The sequence below is a fragment of the Nematolebias whitei genome, chromosome 2 (genome assembly GCF_014905685.2).
Source record: "Nematolebias whitei isolate Nwh7 chromosome 2, NemWhi1, whole genome shotgun sequence".
Taxonomy (NCBI): domain Eukaryota; kingdom Metazoa; phylum Chordata; class Actinopteri; order Cyprinodontiformes; family Rivulidae; genus Nematolebias; species Nematolebias whitei.
The window spans coordinates 18,609,468-18,628,513 of record NC_056499.1 but is presented as its reverse complement, the minus strand read 5'-3'; the positions used below and the strand labels follow the sequence as shown (position 1 = coordinate 18,628,513).

The following is a 19,046-nucleotide window of genomic DNA, read 5'->3' as shown; positions in this document are numbered from 1 at the left end:
AAAAAAAAAATCTAAACTTGTACGCACCGTTTAAGAATGTCTATTATTGTCTTTGTTGTGTACTGTTGTCATCACTTTGTTAAAACCAGGTCTCTCTTGTAAACGAGTCCTCGAGGCTCAATGGGATTAACCTGTCTAAATAAAGGTTGAATGAATGAATAAATGATTTACCGGTAGATGTGAAAGTCAGATGCTACTGAGATTTTGTATTGTAGCTAACTCTTATAACTTGAAGCTCCCAGCACAGACACTTGCAGAGCTGGTGACCCAGCTGACGCGAGGAGGTGCAGGGGCGGGAAATGACGTTCGGATCACGAGCTGCACTCATGTGACCCTATCACGTGCTCCCAGTGATAAATAAAACCGAAACAGAGGCTGAGGAGGATCGCAGTCAGACGTCTGGGAGGTCAGCTGGAGTCGAAGTCTCTGATAAGACGCGAACACGGCTCGAACCATCGACAGGTTGGTTGTTTTGATGTCTACGGTTTTTACGACAGTTTGCCGTTGTTTCACGTGTCAAAATACGGCACCCGAGCGGAGCCTTTTATGTAGTTATTTATTTATAACACTTGTTTTTGTGTTTACAACGGATACCTGATAAACAACAGCGCGCAGGGTGTAGCGTTTGTTTTCACAGCTCGTTAGTTTTTGAGGAATCTTAAGCTCCGCCCCTTTTGAAGTTCTCGGACAAGGTGAGGTAGATTCGTTCAAACATGTTGATACATACTGTAATGCTTGTTTTTTTTGTTTTTTTTTAAGATAAAAAAAAAAATATTGTAATGCTCTTGTTGGACGGTGCAGGCATGCAGCATTTCCATCATAAACGCGCTGTGGAGTTTGTGTACAGTAATATATAATGAACCTGAAGGCGGTGAGATGGAATCTGGAGCCTTGTTTTATCAGAGCAGCCAGACAAAACATTAGTTATTAGGAACAGGGCAAGTCTTTATCTGTCACTTGGAAAGGGGCAGACAGACTCTGGAGTTTGATCTGTCACCTGGTTGCTTTGAGGGATGTTGAGAAACTTTTATCTCTTGTACTCAGCACATTGATCAAGAGTAGCCAAAATAGACCAGATTTAAAAATCAACTTTGATTATCTCCAACACTGAAAGCGTTGTATAATCACTGTGGTAGCACCAAGTCAATGAGGAACAGGTACTCTCAACTGGTTGTATGACTCATCTATTTTTTTTTCTTTAGACCCCATCGTGGCGGAAAACATCTGACATCATTTTAACCTTTTTAAAAGGTTGAGTTAAAAAATAAAAAAACAGCCTGCTGGGTAACGTAACCTTGAAAGTGGTGGTTTCGAGACGTTCATAGGAAGAAAGCCCCCTCAGTTTTCCTCGATGACTCTGCAGCTTTGTGCAGTCTGTGTTTATGCTTTGACACAAGTAACTGAGACACTATTGATTCATTTTTTATAGCGCCAAGTCACATCAGAAGTTGTCCCAGAGCACTGAACAGAAACATTCACATACATTATTATAAAAGCCAGTTAGTAAAAGTTATCTAGGGAAGCCAGCAGATTGTGTTGAGTCTTCACTTCGTCACAGTCTCCCATCCTGAGCAAGCACAAAGGAGACAGTGGAAAGGAACCCCCCCCCCCCCCCCCCCTTTTAACAGGAAGAAACCTCCAACAGAACCAGGCTCAGGACGAGTGTTGCCAGATCTCGCGATAGAAACAACCAGCTATATGAAAACAAGCCCAACTGGCAACCCACCACATTGTGTAAAACAGAGGCTCTTTTTTAAGCAGTATAAACATATATTTATTATGGAATTACATATAAACAGCAAAATTATGCTCAACACTTTTACACTCTGGGAAAAAAAAAAACATTTTGTATATGTAACCTTAATTCAACCTTTTAATTAATCACATTGAGCCTCGGGGACTCATTTACCAGAGAGACTTGAATTTTAAACAAAGAGTGATGACAACAGTGGACAACGACAACAATAGACAATCATAAAGGATGTGTACACTTTTTTTATTTTTTTAACAACAAACATAGTAAACGCAGTCAACAAAAAACTTTCTTTAAACTCTGTTTAAAAGCAGACACACACGAGTCAACTCAAACAGGTAAAGTGTGAAACCATCTTCTTTCCTTGTCCTTCTTGCTTCCCCATCATTGCTGTTTTTGTTTGTACTTCCACAGAGTACATGTTACTGTTAAAGCCTCAAGCATCTCCTTGGTTGAAATGAAATCTTTGCAGCACCAGCTGCACCTGAACGTAACATCCGTGGAAGAGGGGCGTGAAGGGACAAACTACCTACCACTCATCTTTTGCTTTCACTTGGACAGAAAAACAAGCCCAAATAAGCGACTTAACGTTCCAAACAAGCCCCAAAAAACCCGCAACACAAAATTTATAAGCGACTTTAGAAAAAGAAAACAAGCCCAAAGTCGCTTATAATAAGCGGACTTGGCAACTATGCTCAGGACGAGCAGCCATATGTAGGGAAGTGAAAAATGCTTGCCAGCAGGCTGTTGTTTCACTTCTCCAAGGGGCTTTTTAAACCTTGTTTTAGCTACAAGGCTGTTGTTGTCTTGGATTTTATCACTTCTGTTTGAAACCTTAACCACAGAAATGTTCTTCCTTTTACAAAAGACTCTCTTTGCTCAGTCAAAAGTCTGAGAAGCACTTTGGTTTTTCAGAAAAAAGGAAACCAAAAAAAAATCTGTTTTTACTTCTCCTTTGTGTACTTATTGTGAGCCTCAATCATGTGATGTAAAATGTTTCCCCGATACCTTTTTAAAAAAAAAAAAATGTAGTTACTGTTCCAGGAAGACATGCCTGAACAGGTGTGTCGTACCACTAGAGCTGAACAAAAACTTGGAACGTTTGTGGCAGCCTGCCAAAAAGAGCAGCGTCCACTAAGCTACTAAATAAACCTGCGGATGTTCGAGAATTGTTCAGATTGTTTAGAACGTCTTGTTGCAGTTTACACAATAATTTAACGGGTTTGCACCAACATCAGGACAATATAGTGTTTTACCAATGTCCCGTTTGTGCTAAGTGCTTTCTAAGAACCTGATTTAAAGGCAGTAGGTATGAATTTATGGAAGTGATTGGATTTATAGAGCATTAACATCCCAAGTTTTTAAAGTGTTATCGGTGTGCTAACGATTAGGCCTGTCGCAATAAATCAATCAATCACATGATAAATGAAAATTGTCAACCTCATTTTCATTTATCGGCTTTATCATTTCTTTGTGTTTCTTTCTACTGAAGACACTGGAAAAAATGTACTACACACAAATTAACCAACATTTCTTCTTAAATTTGACAATTACTGATTTTATTGTGAAATTTCAAACAATATTATCGTTTATCGCAATAATTTCTGAGACGATTAATCGCCCAGCAAAATTTGTTATCGTGACAGGCCTACTAACGATTATTTTGTGCTTACTTTATTTTCTCAAACATAAATGAGAACTCATTTTGATATTTAGTTTAAAAATCATGCTGTTCTGCACTTTTCTTGCGTCCAAATGTCGTCATTCACTGCACTGTGCACTTTAAGGTTTGAAAAGCATGCTTGACCACATGAGAGGTTTAGTTTGTTCTTTGCATGTTACACTTTTAGGTTCAACTGCCACGAAGATGTTCAGTCAGCTGTGAACTTTTTTTTTTTCCCTGCTGGCTCAGTCATTTGAGGAGAGTGTGTGTGTGTGTGTGTGGCATAGGACTGTCCCAATACCAGTGTTTTTATTTATTTATTTATTTTTTTTCCCCCCCTTCCAGAGTACAATTATTTTAGAGTAGATTAGTTAATGAGTTAAACATTACACATTTTAGAGATGCATTTCACTGTGAGACATTGTAAACACTTTTGGTCAGAAATCCAAGTATTTTCCTACAGCTGTGATAATCTGTATTAAGATGCACTGCAGTACACAGTTTATGTTTTCAGTGTATAATTGTGTCATTGTCTTGTCTCAGTCAGAATGTGGCGTGCGGTCCTGTTTGTACTGGCTGCCAGCTTTTCAGTGAGCCTGACCAGGCCCCGCTTACACCCTCTGTCTAATGAGATGATCAACTACATCAACAAGGTCAATACTACCTGGAAGGTGAGTTTCTTTCCTTTTTTCCCTTCTTCCAACTTCTAAGAGTAGAAAATGTATCAAAGTTCATCCTCAGTAATCCTGGTAGAAAAATCCAACAAAAGTCGGGTCCTCTGGACGGTTTCTTTTTGTTGAAATGTTTCGTCTTTCATCCAAAAGACCATCAGTCCAAAGAGTCACAACAAACTCAGTCTTATAAATAGCACCTTAACATAGTGGGTCATCCAGTTTGATGGTGCTTAGATGGTTTCTGGAGTCCTCCCTCTCCCCCACTGACTTGTTTGTGGCAGTCATGGCCAAAGTGGTCTCAGACTGATGAGGTCTTCTGGATGAAAGACAAAACGTTTCAACAAAAAGAAACCGTCCAGAGGACCTGACTTAACTTTGTTGGAGTAGAAAAAGTACCGTACTTCTGACTAAATCTTCTCTCTGTCCTGCAGGCTGGCCACAACTTTCATAATGTTGATTACAGTTATGTCCAGAAGCTCTGTGGGACACTGCTGAAAGGACCTAAACTGAAAACCATGTGAGTGCTATAGTATCGATTCACATTTCTGTGGAATATTTACAGAACTGTGCATGTTGCTAATGTACTTTTTTTTAATGTCTCGTTCATTTCAACAAGTCTAAGTGATCAGATCGTACCATTGGTTGGTTCTCAAACTATCTTTCAGATCGGTGGCAATGTGTTCAACATAATGGTATTTCCTCCAGTTATCTAACAGTCAGAAATGGTGTACCACAAGGCTCAGTCTTAGGTCCCACCCTTGTTACAATCTACATATGTAATGTAGGTCAGAGCATCCCTGATGCTTCCTTACATTTCTATGCTGATGACACGGTTGTTTATTGTCAAGCTAAAACAGCTTTTAAGGCTCTCCAACTTTTGCAATCCGCCTTTGACATCATCCAGGCAGATTTGTTCCGCCTCAAACTTGTCCTAAATGCCGATAAAACCAAAGGGATGCTTTTTTTTCAAACGGGAAGTCGGTCCCATCAGTCCTTCCTCTGATTTTATCCTCAAATGGTGTCCCTATTGAGTTTGTTGACGCCTATAATATTTGGGTATCTTGGTCGACTCGCATCTCTTTATGTTTAAGCTTTACGTGGAAAACCTAGTATGGAAACTGAAAGTTAAATTGGGTTTCATTTTCAGAAATTGATCCTGTTTAACTCTGAACACTAGGAAATGCCTTGTAACTGAATTTCCTTCCCTCCATCGACTACGGTGACATTATCTATATGAACGCCCCTACAAGCACTCTGCAGATGTTGGATGCTGTCTATCACGGTGCATTAAGATTCATAACTGGTTGTAACTACCGTACCCACCACTGCACCCTGTATTCACTGGTTAACTGGACATCATTAACTTCACACAGACTCTTCCATTGGTACATTTTCATCTTTAACTCACTTCTCGGTCCGCTGCCTTCATACATCTCCTCCTACACGTCTCTGCGCGAGTGCAACTATAGCGTGTGCTCTCAGGACATTATTACCTGCAGTGTCCCCTCAGTGAGGACTGAACTTGGCAAAAGGGCCTTCTACTCCACTCCTGTTTCCTGGAATACCTTGCAAAAAGATCTGAAGCTCTCGACCCTGATCTCTCTAAGTGACTTTAAAACCCTGTTAAGCACCTGGCAAAAGCCAATGCAGACATGTTCCTGTTTTCATAGAGTGTCCTGACCAGCTGCATCACGGTGTGGTTCGGTACATGTACTGCATCCTGTCGCAAGACACTCCAGCGCATCGTGAGAGCAGCCGAGAAGATCGTTGGCACCTCCTTCCCCTCACTACATGACTTACACAGCACCCGCCTCACTCGGAAAGCCCTCTGCATGGCGGGTGATCCCACACACCCACTACACAGCTTCTTCAGCCTGCTGCCATCAGGGAGGAGACTGTGGAGTCTCCAGGCTCGAACTAGCAAACTGAGAGACGGCTCTGTTCATCAGGCAGCTAGGATGCTGAACTCTCTGCCTGCTCTGCCTCCCCTCCCTCTTGTACCACCTTAACACATTAAACTTTCATACATTTCCATACAAGACAAAAACTTTTTAACACTGAACTCTGCATCATAAAAAAATGGGTTATACACTTAACACATGCTCATGTGCTCATTCAATTTGCACTACTGTTCATATTCATACCACTGTTTACATTTGCACTACTGTTTATATTCACACTGCTGCTTATATTACACTACACTACTTATATTACAGTTTTTGACAATAAAGTGACTTTGACTTTGACTTAATTTTCTAAATTGCCTTTTGATCTAACTGTTTTTTTTTGTTTGTTTGTTGTTGTTTTTTTGCTGCTGTTCCTCTTGATTGTCCTTTTGGTTGCTATTTTGTTTCGATTTGTTTATATAAAAATAAAAAAAAAGAGAGAGAGAAACTTAAATTTGTATGCCAGTTTTATGACTGTCTATTGTTACTGTTATCCATTGCTGTCATCACTATTTGTTAAGAAATCAAGTCTCTCTTGTAAATGAGTCCTCGAGGCTCAATGGGATTAACCCGTCTAAATAAAGGTTGAATGCGTGATTTCAATGTTTCCAAGTAAACCAATATATCGGTTCATTTTTCAAACAAAAGTTTTGCACCAATGATACAGTAATACAAATTTATTGTCCATGCAGGGTTCAGTATGGGGGAGGTCTGAAGCTGCCTGCACAGTTTGATGCCAGAGAGCAGTGGCCTAACTGTCCCACTCTAAAGGAAATCAGAGACCAGGGCTCTTGTGGATCCTGCTGGGTGAGCAGGGGGACAAATGGTTCACATTTTTGTTTTCTCCCCAAGAAAACCTAAACTTAACCTCACGTTGTTGTCCTCCCTCTAGGCGTTCGGTGCTGCAGAGGCCATGTCTGACCGTGTTTGTATCCACAGCAATGGAATTGTCAGTCTGGAGATCTCTTCTGAGGATCTGCTGAGCTGCTGCGACAGCTGTGGCATGGGGTAAGAGGCAGCCATGTGTCAACTTTTTGTTCTGTATGTGCCTTAAGAACTGTAATGTTTTGTTTTTAGGTGAATTACTGTTTCATTTTTTTAAACTTTTTTTTTTTTTAGATGTAATGGCGGTTACCCCTCAGCAGCTTGGACCTACTGGACCGAAGACGGGCTGGTCACTGGAGGTCTTTACGACTCTCATATTGGTTAGTGTGCATTTGAGGCTTTCTGTGAAGATCATGGTTTTAAATTGTGAGAAAGTTCGGCCCGGACCTTGTCGAAAGGGCTTGTGAAGCTACTCTGAGAACAAAATGACAGTTTTCATCACACATACTGTACGTCAATGAGAGCCGATTTTGCAGCTTTAGATGGAGTATGCAGGGCCCTTTAAAATCTGCATGAACATGATTTTGTGTATCGGAATTGCCTTTTGGCATGCTGTAGGAAACTGATTTCAAAGTACAGTTAGACAAATCCTGACCCTGTCCGCAGGCTGCAGACCCTACACCATTCCACCTTGTGAGCACCATGTGAATGGCAGCAGACCCTCCTGCACTGGGGAGGGTGGTGACACACCTTCGTGCAAAAGCAAGTGTGAATCTGGATACACACCCAGCTACAAACAAGACAAGCACTATGGTAAGACAAAAGTGGAGGTGGGTCATTTCCATAAATATGCATGCTGATGCTGTCTATTGGAGCATATTCACCTGAGATTGATTCATGTACAGATTGTTGTGTTTTTAATTAAAGTACAAGTGCATGCAGAATCTTAACTGAGTTTGTTGCAGGTAAAACGGCTTACAGCGTGGAGGCAGATGAAACTGAGATTCAGTCTGAGATTTACAAAAACGGTCCAGTAGAGGGAGCGTTTACCGTCTATGAAGACTTTCCTCTGTACAAGTCTGGTAAGACCGTGTCCTTTAAAGATTTGAGCTCAGTATGTGGAGCACAAGGTGATGTAAAGTGGACCTTATTGTTGGCACAACTTTTGTTTTCCCCTCCCCAGGTGTGTATCAGCATGTGTCTGGTTCTGCTGTTGGTGGACATGCCATCAAGATCCTGGGCTGGGGGCAGGAGAACGGTGTCCCTTACTGGCTTTGTGCAAACTCCTGGAACACGGACTGGGGTGACAATGGTGAGCGAAAGTATTAAATTTTGTATCTACTTCATTGCTACAAAGTCAATCATCAATCTACGACCTAGGGCGTCCTGGTGCTAAGTGTACTTTTGGACACTCTTATGTTCGAACATGGTGTTTGTGATGGACAGACTATGACTAGCACAGAAGTCCAACAACAGAACACCGCTCAGGTTCTGATCAGAGAGGCCGTTCCTCCCAATCACACCCCTCCAGGTCACACTGTCATTATGCACGTGTGCATTGAAGTCCCCCAGCAGAATAAAGGCGTCCCTACCTGGTGCACCTTCCAGCACCCTCGCCAAGGACTCCAAGTAGGCTGAATACTCCGAACTGCCATTTGGCACATAGGCACAAACAACAGTCAGAGTCCGTCCCACCACCCGAAGGCGCAGGGAAGCCACCCTCTCATCTACCGGGGAAAACTCCCAACACACAGGCACCAAGTTGAGAGGCTACATGTAAACCCAAACAAGGTAAATTCATGTTGCTCATTCGGGCTGAGCCTGAACGGGCCCCATGGCTAGAGACCCGGTCACCAGGCGCTTCCAGACGAGCCCCTCCTCCCCCAGGCCTGGCTCCAGGATGGAGCCCCAGTAACCCACGTCCAGGCAAGGGACACTGAGCTCCATGATTTATTTTTTATTTTTTTCCCCATACAAGTCTTTGGAATCGCTCTTTGTCTGTCCTGTCACCTAGGACCGAAACTTTTCTAGGCATCACTCCAAGGGTGTCGGAAGCATCCGTAATGTGGGGGGGACACAATGATTTATGTAGGTGTGTGTGTGCGCGTGCACGTGTGTCCGCACGTAAAAAAAGGTGTTCACTAATGAACAAAAAAGCAGCATTTCACCTAGATTTTCTTTAATTCCACACATTTAAAACATGTTTCTCACAAAGTTTGTGTAAATTCATCTGTGGGTTTTAAAGACATTTTAACTTTAATACACTTTAATACAGAGCGTCAGATCAGCACTATTTGTGTTTTTATAGAGAAATAAAAAACATCACCAATGGACTTTTTTACTTGTGTTCAACACTACTCGTCTAAATGATGTTTCTCATGAAGCTTGAGGACAATAAGGTGTGGGGTTTTAAAGACACTTCAACTTTAATGCACCTGAACACACAGCGTCTCTTACACCTGCAGCGTCTGACAGCGTCACAGTTACTGCTAAACTAACATGCTACAGACGTAGCTCCTCTCAAACATCCTCCTAAAATGAATATAAGTTTATGATCAACCCCCTGGTCAACCACTGCTCGCACTAAGCTGCTAAACTGGCGAGCGAGTAACACAGGTACCTCCACCTCCTCCACCTGTGCGCGTTTTCTGCCAAGGCAGGAAGGGACGGTGGAGAGTTGGAGGTAACCAGGAAAACCTGGAATGGAGTTTTAGTGGCTTGAGTATTCTCCTTTGAAATCAAGTGGAATGGATTTGTTCACGAAGAAAGGGAAACTGCGCTGCCTGAACTGATGTTTTATAGTAAAAGTGGGGGGGGGGGGGGGGGCCAAAATCATTTTTTTTTTTTTAAGGGGGGGGGGGGACTTGTCCCCTTCACATATAATGGTTGCGACGCCTATGCGTCACTCGTCTTTGCACACGCCTTTTCTTGTTTTAATTTGACAGACTGTTAAAAAATGACAATGTTGTATGTTTTTAATTTTCAGGATTCTTTAAAATCCTGCGTGGATCAAATCACTGTGGTATTGAATCAGAGATAGTGGCTGGGATCCCCAAATAAACCAAAGGTAAAGTGAGTAATGTGTGCTACAAGCCTGTTCACGATGTATATCAAGCATGACCAGGACACGTTGCAGTTAAATGGTTCTGTAAAACATATCGCAGGTTTATAATTGTGCTCAGGCTTCTCTAGTCTAAGTGTTTAATGTCCATGCACTGTTCTGTTCCAGCTGCTTACATTTTGAGTGCAAGCTTGTATTTGAACAGCTTTTTTTTTTTTTTCCTTGCAGGTTTGAGCTGAAACCTTATCACTAGAGGGCGCTACACTCCACTCGCCTGCCACAAAACAATCATTAGCTTAGGTTTTTTTTTTTTTTTTTTTTTTTTTTTAATAATTGGCTTAGTTTTCCACCTATTGTGTGGCAGAATAACACGTTTCAGAAAAACTCTGCAAACTTTAGCTTCGCAGTTGGAAATGGCAGTGCACCCGCACACAGATCAACATTTTCTGTTTTATTGCTTCTTGTAAGTGGTGTCAAATTTTATAGCAAGACCTGTCAGGTCAGTTTATTTTGTATTTTGATATTTTAGGATGTCACTGTGATTTAAACAAGAGGCATTTTTTTCTGTCGTGTCACATTTTTGAAACTATTGTGAAATTAACTGCCATTTTAGATCAAATCAGTTTATGATTGAATTTTGTTTTTAGAACTACGCAAATAAGCAAATTTGTACCTAATTTGTAGTAATAAATCTTTTGATTTACAATTGTGTTGTTTTTTGCCAATTAATGTCTGAATGTACTGCATGAAACTGCTCATTTTAAATGTCAGGACAAGATGAGAAGACATGTTTGTTCTTAAATATGGATGGCAATAAGATATAAGATTACTACATTGTTGAATTTAATTCAATAAATATTTACAGTAGTAATTTAAAGTTTTATATTGACTCATTTAAAACTACAAACAGTGGGAACAGTTTATCAAAAGTAGCTAGCTTTTCTTTTTTCTTAAAAAAAAAATTACCAACCACTGTATCAAACTTCAGTTTATTACTTATGCCGAACTATTTAAGTGTTTAATAGAAGCAAGATTTCATCTGATAGTCTCTGAAATTGGCCATTTTAAAACACACCAATATTGTATTTTTTGTTTTTTAAAGATTTTTGAGAGGAAATAATTTAGCCTAAATATTTAAAAACTGGGAGCAAATTCAAAAGCTCAATTGCTCCATATTTATTGCTCAGCCAGGAGCAAGCACTTTAATTCTGATTAACATTTAAATTAACATTTAAAGTTCGTAATGTGGTTCAGTTGGAAGACCGTTTGCCTCTCAGAAGGTTGCCGGTTCAAATCCTGGCCAGGGGCCTTTCTGGGTGGAGTTTGCATGTTCTCTCCGTGCATGTGTGGGTTTTCTCCAGATACTCCTGTTTCTTCCCACAGACCAAAAACCTGCACGTTAGGCTGATTGTTAAATAAATTTTTCGTAGATATGTGAGAGAGTGTGATTGTCTCATTTGTCTCCATGTGTCCCTGTAATGGACTGTGTGTCCAGCGTGTCCCTCACCTTGCACAATGACCAGTGGATATGGACACCAGTGACCCCCATGACCTGAAACGGAAGAAGCAGATAAAGCTGGATGGAAGATCATCACAAAAAAGTTAAATCGTCATCTGGAGATTTATTTTAATTTTTTTATGGAAGAATCGTTTCGTCTTTCATCCAAAAGACTTCATCAGTCTGAGGCCTGCCAACAGGATCTGTCGTATTAAGTACCACCTTATTGATGTGTTTCAAACCAATCTGCTGTGGAGTTCCCAGGCAGCACTACAGCTCAGTGGTTAGTACTGCTGCCTCACAGCAAAAAGGTCCTGGGTTCAATCCCCGGTAGGACCTGGGGTCCTTCTGTGTGGAGTTTGCATGTTCTCCTTGTGCTTGCGTGGGTTTCCTCCCACAGATCATGTTAGGCTGCCTGGTTAAATAAAGGTTAATAATAATGCTATCAATCATCACAGTACCTGTTCGATGAGAGCTGCTCATGTTGGCTGTAGACATTGATTTGACGTGCACCTACTGCAGCCTGGCTTGGTGGTTGTGAAACAAGTTTAACTTTCTAAAACCCAAACTTCTGCTTAGTGTGCATTTTAAATTTCCACAATCTGATGATGTGTTTGAACAGTTCACTTTAAACTCGAATAAAGACAAAAAGATAACAAAATTACAACAGACTAAATTGAAAAGGAATTATAATGCAGGGAAAGTAATGTCCCCATATGAAGACTGGTTAGGATGTCAAACAAGACAAACCATACCATACCAATTTATTTATAAAGCACTTTAAACAGTGACAAAGCACACCAAAGTGCTGTACAGGGACAAACAGAGCAAGCACATAGCAACAGATTACATAACAGGACACCAAAAAGTAGAAACCGACAAACAAGCCTAAGATACTTTTAACTTGTACAAACTCTTCCCTTAAGAAACTTGTTCATGTTTTGAACACCGGATTGGTTTTTTTTTTGTTTGTTTGGTTTTTTGTAACGTATTTATAAAAATGTAATAAAATAAAAAGTTTTACATAAACGGGAAATTGGTTTAAAATGTAAAGTCGAGTAAATGTAAACAAATTTGTAAAACAACTGAAGTTCCTAGTCTCCGCACGGCTACAGTAAAGCACATCCGGGACAATCAACCTTCATAAACAAACGCACATCCCTGCGCGTGGCATTGAAAGTTACTAATGCGCATGCTCAGTCGGTATTTTGCGATGCATTCTGGTCTAGAAAGATCCATGCACACTTCCGGTTAATTAATTAATTAATTCGCCTTAGAATCTACCTGTTTTTTTGTTACTTTTCTTTTTTTAGCCATCCTATTTGTAAAAAAAAAAAAAAAAATTGTATGACTTTTCATAACAGTTTATTGTTGTCGCTGTTGTCCATTGTTGTCATCATTCTTTGTTGAAATCAGGTTTCTCTTGTAAATGAGTCCTCGAGACTCAATGGGATTTACCTGTCTAAATAAAGGTTGAATGAATGAAAATTGGCATGGAGTCAAACCTATTGTCAATCCGATACCCGGCAAAATTGCACGTTGAGGACAATTCGCTCTTTCAATTGAAATTACCAGCTAAACAAATTTATAATTACGTTTGTATATAAAAGTCAATAAAAAGGTGCAAAGGACCAAGTGACGAGTTTAAACGCCGACCCCGCCTGGATGACATTTGTGTAGACGACTCTGGGGCGATGTGTTCTTACGCATGCGCGTTAGTAACTGTGGCTAGGGCGGGGCCTCAGCGTTGCCAAATTTACGAAAATGATCGTATTATTTTACGATCGGCTGCTGCTAGTCATCCAGTCATCCGTTTTTATTTATTTATTTTGGGGGTGGAGGGGTGGGGGGTTGTAACATATTTTGCACAGATATTTTTGCACACAGATTTGCCAGGTCTTACACCAGTTTGCACAGATATTTTTGCACACAGATTTGTCAAGTCTGACACCAGTTTAGTGGAGTCATACAGGAACTTTGGCCTGTTTAACATATCAGCTCAAAATACAACCATAATGCTTCACAGTAATTTAATATAGACCCAAATTGTCTGCAAAAATGTATCTGAAGAGCAGTGAAAATGAAATGGAGCTAAAGTAAAGTGACTTCAGGGCCGAGATTACGTAATTTTCTACCTGGCAACCCTGATGTTTGTTTTAGGCTGCGGGAGACCCCGGCCGGAATGAAGGCAGAAGGACGGAGCGACGATGGAAGGTGGAGGCAGGTTGCCGTGGGTGAAATATGGTTCTGTCGTGTCCCTGTTTGTTGTTCTGTTGGCCTTCTGGTTTCGTTCACCGCAGAATTCGGTCCTGGATGACCGACTGGACACCGTCCTTTCGTCTCTGCTCCGGGCCGAAAGAAAAGTCGGGAGGCTTAACTCCAGACCCAGAGTTGCGATCGGTAGGTGCTGGTGGTGCGAGGGTGATGACAGCAAGCTAGCATTTGCTAGAATCACTTAAGCTAACGGTGAAGATTTTCGTTTAATAATGGTGAAACTGCAAAATATATTGAATCAAAACTAGCTCCCAGTAAAACTAACTACTTTAGCTTAATTTTAACAAGTGTATTTATTTACAATGAATGCAAATAAAGGTGACGAGTGCGATTTAAAATTGAGAAGTATATTCAGTAAAATAACAAATTCCGCATATTGTCATTTCAGGATATTTTTTGCAAGGTTGATCAAGAAAGAGAACTATAATCGATGTTTATGTTGAGGCCAACTCATGTGGTGTTGGCGAAGTGGTGAGTTTACAGAAGTGATCAGGAAGTCAGCCCAGGTCAGAGCAGCTGTTGTGATCTGTGATCCACCATAAATCATATTTACAGCTTCACTGTGGCTGTCATCAAGTCTGACCTGATGAGGCACACATCCAAATACATTTGAGTCATTTCCTGCATATATATGGATCATGTGCAGGAGAAGAAGAGAAAGAAATGTGCACCGTTTTAAACAAAATGTTTGTGATTGTTGACAAACATCTGAATGTTGTGATCCAATTCCAAACTTTTGTTCTTTGGATTATGATGCCAAAGTACAAATCACTATCTGTTAACCTTTACTCTTTTTAACAGCAGGTTCAGCCACACGCACAATTTGTTGCTGCTAGTCATCCATAGTTGTTTTGGTGGTTTTTTGTAACACATTTTGCAATTAGATTTGTCAGGTCTTACACCAGTTTAGTGGGGCCGTACAATAACGTTGGCCTGTTAAACATATCGGCTCAAAACACAACCAAAATGCTTCACTGTAGTTTATTATAGACCAAAATTATCTGAAAAATGCATCTTCTAGAGCAGTGAAAAAAAAATGGAGCTAAAGCAAAGTGACTTTAGGTCCAAGGAAGACAAATATTCAAAACTGATTCAAATGTAAACTCTAAACATACATGCTGGACAAACCTGCACATTTCAGTTTTCATTGCTTTGTTTTTGCTGAACTCTTCAATTTTTGCATTTCCTCTCTCTTTCTTACATTTTTTTAGTTTTATATATAGTTATTTATCTTATGCTGGGAAGGACCTTCCATCATTCCATCCATTATCTTTATCCTTCATTTCCGGATCGTGAGAGTCATTGGTGCCCATATCCAGCAGTCACTGTGTGGGAGGTGGGGGACTGGGCAGGTCTCCAGTCCCATCACTGGGACATATAGAGATAAACGAGGCAAACAACCGAGTACCCAGAGAAAACCCATGCGTGCACGGAGAGAACATGCAAACTCCACCCAGAAAGGCCCCTGGCCGGGATTCGATTCAGCAACGTTCTCGCTGAGAGGCGTCAGCTCTACCAACTGCGCCACCGTACCGCATGGGCAGGTTGTTGTACCTTAAATATGTTTATCTTTCTGTCCTTTTGTCTACAGGTTTTGGAGGCTGTGTTGACCTGATAGTCGACGGTGTGTCATTTCTAAACAAGATTGGCATCTCTCACACCGACCAGCCCCTGCATCACGACTACTTACAAAGTACTGAGCAGCTGGCTCAGAGCTTTGCCTACTTTTTTGCACCCGGAGCTGCAGCAGAGTAAGTGACATCTGATGAAGAGCAGTTTAATGTGGGGGATTACCAGTATGTTAAAGTAAATAGCCATTATTACAATTATTTTATTGACAAAGTTTGTAATTATTTTTATAGTACACATTTTATACATACTGATTAAAGTAAATTTCAGCGCTTTGTTTAGGACTTGAACTTATAATGTTTGAGCATCTTTTCTTCCTTCCCCGCCACAGGCGGTTTATGTTAAACGAAACCCTCTTCAGTGAGCTGGTGGAGGAGGCTCGTGACTTACCTGGCAACAGGTGGTCTGTGGGCGGCAACGCTCCAGTAATGGCCGGTCGCATGGCAACAGAGGGATGTGACGTGTTGTTAGGGGGAAGTTTCAGCACAGATTTTACTGATGTCCTGTCTCGGCACATTACAGGTACAAACACTGACGCACCCTTGGAAAAAAAAGTTTTATTTAAAAAAAACACATAAAAACAGAATATTGTATGTGTTGCATGCTGCTATGAAAGATGGGTGACATAATTGCCTGTGTGTGTGTGTTTGTGCGCATGTGTTTGTTGACTTTTCTGTCCGTTAGCAAAATCTCTCATGAACCACTGTATAGATTAGATTAAATAAAATGCTCAGACTGCAGTTATTGACAGCCGCATCTATACTGGTTAACCTTTGGAGTCAACTCATAGTTCATGCAGGATCTTTAAAACTGTGGCTTGCAGGGTATGGATGATATGGATTCCTTCGAGGAACACTGCTTTAGCTTTTCCTTTTTCCCCCTTATCATGCTTCTCCAGTGGCTGGTAGAGAGGTGGAAGAGCCAGATATTCATCTGATCCTGGAATATTCATCCGGTGCTAGCTGGGGCCACTATACTGCTCGTAGAGCCAATAGGTTTGTGTTTATTTTTTAAATTAAAATGCATTTAGAAAAGAACAGAGGAACATTACAGATAAAGTTCATAAATGGTGTTTATGCACATCTACGGCTCTGTACTAACTTACTTTTTTTTTTTTGCTCGTGCTCTGCAGATACATCATTCACAGTGATGACCATAACCCCTACTTGGACTCCATGGAAGACTTTTCAAAGAAACTCAACAACTTCAGACCTGATCTGATAGTGGTGGGAGGGCTACAAATGATGGACAACTTCCCTTTCCAGTCAGGTATAAAAAAAAAAAAGATTTTTCACTTGCTAGCTCTACTTCCTGTTGCTTCACCACACTACTGCCAGCCTGCTTTATCATCTGGTTTGTGAGGGTTGTTGTGGAACGTCACAATTTATTAAAACCCTTAAAATTGTTTGGTCTGAGTACATTTTATACAGTCCACTTTTTATTATACACCGTTGTTATTTAAATCTACAACTTCACACATTTCACATCACTCAGGACTTCTTCTTTTTTTGCCTACACTCCATGTCTAACCTTCTAGCTGTCCCTTTCTTTACTCTAGGTGAGCGGGAGGCTGTTCTCTCTCGGCTGGAAAACCTGCTGTCCTCCTCGTCACCTCAGATCGGCATTCATTTTGAGATGGCGAGTTTTGTAGATGAGAGTATTGTGGAAGACCTTCTGCACTATGTCATCCCCCACGTATGTACGACTGAATAGTTGAAAATGCAGTTTGAAGCACATTGTTCAGGAATAAAAATAAAGAGAAGCATTCTAGAGAAAACATTCAGATGATATCAGAAAGTTTAAATTTTTATCTGCCTGATTTGTACTTCAGGTTAATTAGTTATTAGTCAATTGGTTCTAGTATCAAAAGTCTTTACTGGTAGTTCAGATTTAATTACTATACATGAAAGTGTTTTTAAATAGTTTTTATTTCTTATTGTACTTATCTCTGCGTTCCCAGGCGGACTCTTTAGGGATGAATGAACAAGAACTTCCTAATCTTCTGAGCCTACTCAAGGGCTCCAATATCACGGTGCTGTCAGACCCAAACCCTCGTGTGGCGACTGTCCTCGACCAGATGAGGGAGGTTTATCGTATCCTGAACCAGCGCCACAAGGACGCCAGCTCAAACAGTGACTCGGGCAGTTCAAAATCAAAGAGTAAGCCGCTTACCCGACTTCACGTCCACACGTTGGCCTTTCAGGCCATGATCGTGACGCACAGCTCTCAGTGGAAGAACACCATGTCTGCCATCGCCAAGGCCTCGCTCACAGCCAACCGTCACGTCTGCGGCTCAAATGACATTGACCCCAGCAAGGCGAGGCTCATCATGGACGACTCGTTTTCTGTTAGTCACCGTGAGGGTAGCCAGCGGATCCCTCTGCAGGAAACCAGACCGGTCAGCTGCTGGGACGAGGACGACTACCAGATCTGTGTAGCCCCAGTGCTGGTTTGCACTGAAGTTTACCAAACCGCTGGTGGAGGGGACAACATCTCAGCTGCCGGTCTGGTGCTGCAGATTTAAAACGGGGAGACCAAATATTCTTTATGTCTGGGGCTAACCAATGTTGGCAAACAGTGTGACTCTGGAAATTTGATCTCTGTCTGATGCACTCCGGCCATCGGATACCAGTAAAGGTATCATATTTGCAGCTCATGGCCCAAAGACTTGACGAACGAAATCCGTTGAAATTACTTCAGAGTCAGATCATGGATGGCTTCTAATCAGGCCAGGCCAGCACATATTGAATATCCATATTGTCTTAGTTCTTGTTTTTAGTGAGTTGCAAAAGAACATAATAAATGCTTAAACTGCGGTTTTATTTTATTTCTACTCCAGCCAGAGGTCCTGGAGTTTCAAAATTTAGGTGTTTAACCTAGTTCAGGATTTAGCCGTCCATTTTGCCCCGCCTTGGTCTTCATCATCTACTTACAATGTGTGGTTTTTGCTGTCTTTTCTAAATTGCATAAATTATTTGCTTCCAGTTTCTATTTTGGAGTCCTGTTAGACATTTTCAACTGGTAGGTCATTGTAATCCATCATCTGACTCTAGTGATCTTCTCTGAGGCCTTGCATAACTTACCTTTGGTGTGAACGAGATCAAATTTGGTTAGGCTGGATTAAATCAGATGTTTTGCACAAAAAGATCAATTATATTTTAACGTGGGATGCAGCTATGCAGTTAACGTTTCTAGAAGATTTGAAAATGGTTGAATCTTCTTATTAATGCTGAGCAAATGAATTTGTTTCAGATGAGCCAGTCTTTGGGAAGACCTCACATTTAAACAATTTCTTCCTTCTGCTCTCTGATTCTTTTAGACAGAGACAGATTTATGAAGGAAATTTCCTGTTCTTCCCGGCATATGTGAAAGGTGTGCGTGGTGATTTGTGTTCGAGTTGTCGTTTCTTAGTGGTTTAGTTGCAGTGCAATATTGGGAAAACAATGTTGAGTAACCAGTGTTGGCTGGCTATGATGCCAACATTTTCCACTCCATGTTTGTTTCTCCTTTTAATTTCCAGGTTTTTTTTTTGTTTTTTTTTTTAAAATAATTTTCTGACAGCCAATGATTCTCCAATGACCAAATCACCAATGAAAACCGTCTTAGACAAGACTGCGTTCAGGGAAATGTTACTAAAATATGTATCTCGCATTAAATTGCTGGATTGAGTGGAACAAAGCCTGATCTGTAGTTTATTTAACATTCAGTTGTTGAACTCCGTGT

At 40.9% G+C, this 19,046-nt stretch overlaps 2 protein-coding genes across 3 annotated transcripts; both read left to right on the top strand.

Annotated features, from left to right (window-relative positions):
* Positions 1–385: 385 nt before the first annotated feature.
* On the top strand, positions 386–10,714 carry ctsba (cathepsin Ba). 2 transcript variants are annotated; one of them, XM_037697507.1, is made up of 11 exons: positions 386–462; positions 3,964–4,087; positions 4,522–4,607; positions 6,729–6,843; positions 6,929–7,044; positions 7,156–7,241; positions 7,528–7,674; positions 7,827–7,943; positions 8,045–8,173; positions 9,848–9,928; positions 10,151–10,714. In XM_037697507.1, the coding sequence occupies exons 2-10, from the start codon at positions 3,965–3,967 to the stop codon at positions 9,919–9,921; spliced, it is 993 nt and encodes a 330-aa protein (XP_037553435.1). In that variant the 5' UTR covers positions 386–462; position 3,964; the 3' UTR covers positions 9,922–9,928; positions 10,151–10,714. The 2 variants fall into 2 exon arrangements, with proteins under 2 accessions (XP_037553435.1, XP_037553434.1); XM_037697506.1 differs by having other exon boundaries at positions 3,960–4,087.
* Positions 10,715–13,613: 2,899 nt separating this feature from the next.
* On the top strand, positions 13,614–17,937 carry adpgk2 (ADP-dependent glucokinase 2). Its single transcript, XM_037697505.1, has 7 exons — positions 13,614–13,820; positions 15,286–15,445; positions 15,655–15,845; positions 16,222–16,318; positions 16,456–16,592; positions 16,882–17,018; positions 17,284–17,937. The coding sequence occupies exons 1-7, from the start codon at positions 13,628–13,630 to the stop codon at positions 17,845–17,847; spliced, it is 1,479 nt and encodes a 492-aa protein (XP_037553433.1). The 5' UTR covers positions 13,614–13,627; the 3' UTR covers positions 17,848–17,937.
* The last annotated feature ends 1,109 nt before the right edge of the window (positions 17,938–19,046 follow it).

Bases quoted from the DNA above. Each gene is read 5' to 3' on its own strand.
- ctsba (XM_037697507.1), top strand. From the start codon at position 3,965: ATGTGGCGTGCGGTCCTGTTTGTACTGGCTGCCAGCTTTTCAGTGAGC. The intron at 4,088-4,521 runs GTGAGTTTCTTT...TCTGTCCTGCAG, and splicing joins AGGTCAATACTACCTGGAAG to GCTGGCCACAACTTTCATAA. The intron at 7,944-8,044 runs GTAAGACCGTGT...TCCCCTCCCCAG, and splicing joins CTTTCCTCTGTACAAGTCTG to GTGTGTATCAGCATGTGTCT.
- adpgk2 (XM_037697505.1), top strand. From the start codon at position 13,628: ATGGAAGGTGGAGGCAGGTTGCCGTGGGTGAAATATGGTTCTGTCGTG. The intron at 13,821-15,285 runs GTAGGTGCTGGT...TTTTGTCTACAG, and splicing joins CAGACCCAGAGTTGCGATCG to GTTTTGGAGGCTGTGTTGAC. The intron at 17,019-17,283 runs GTATGTACGACT...CTGCGTTCCCAG, and splicing joins TGCACTATGTCATCCCCCAC to GCGGACTCTTTAGGGATGAA.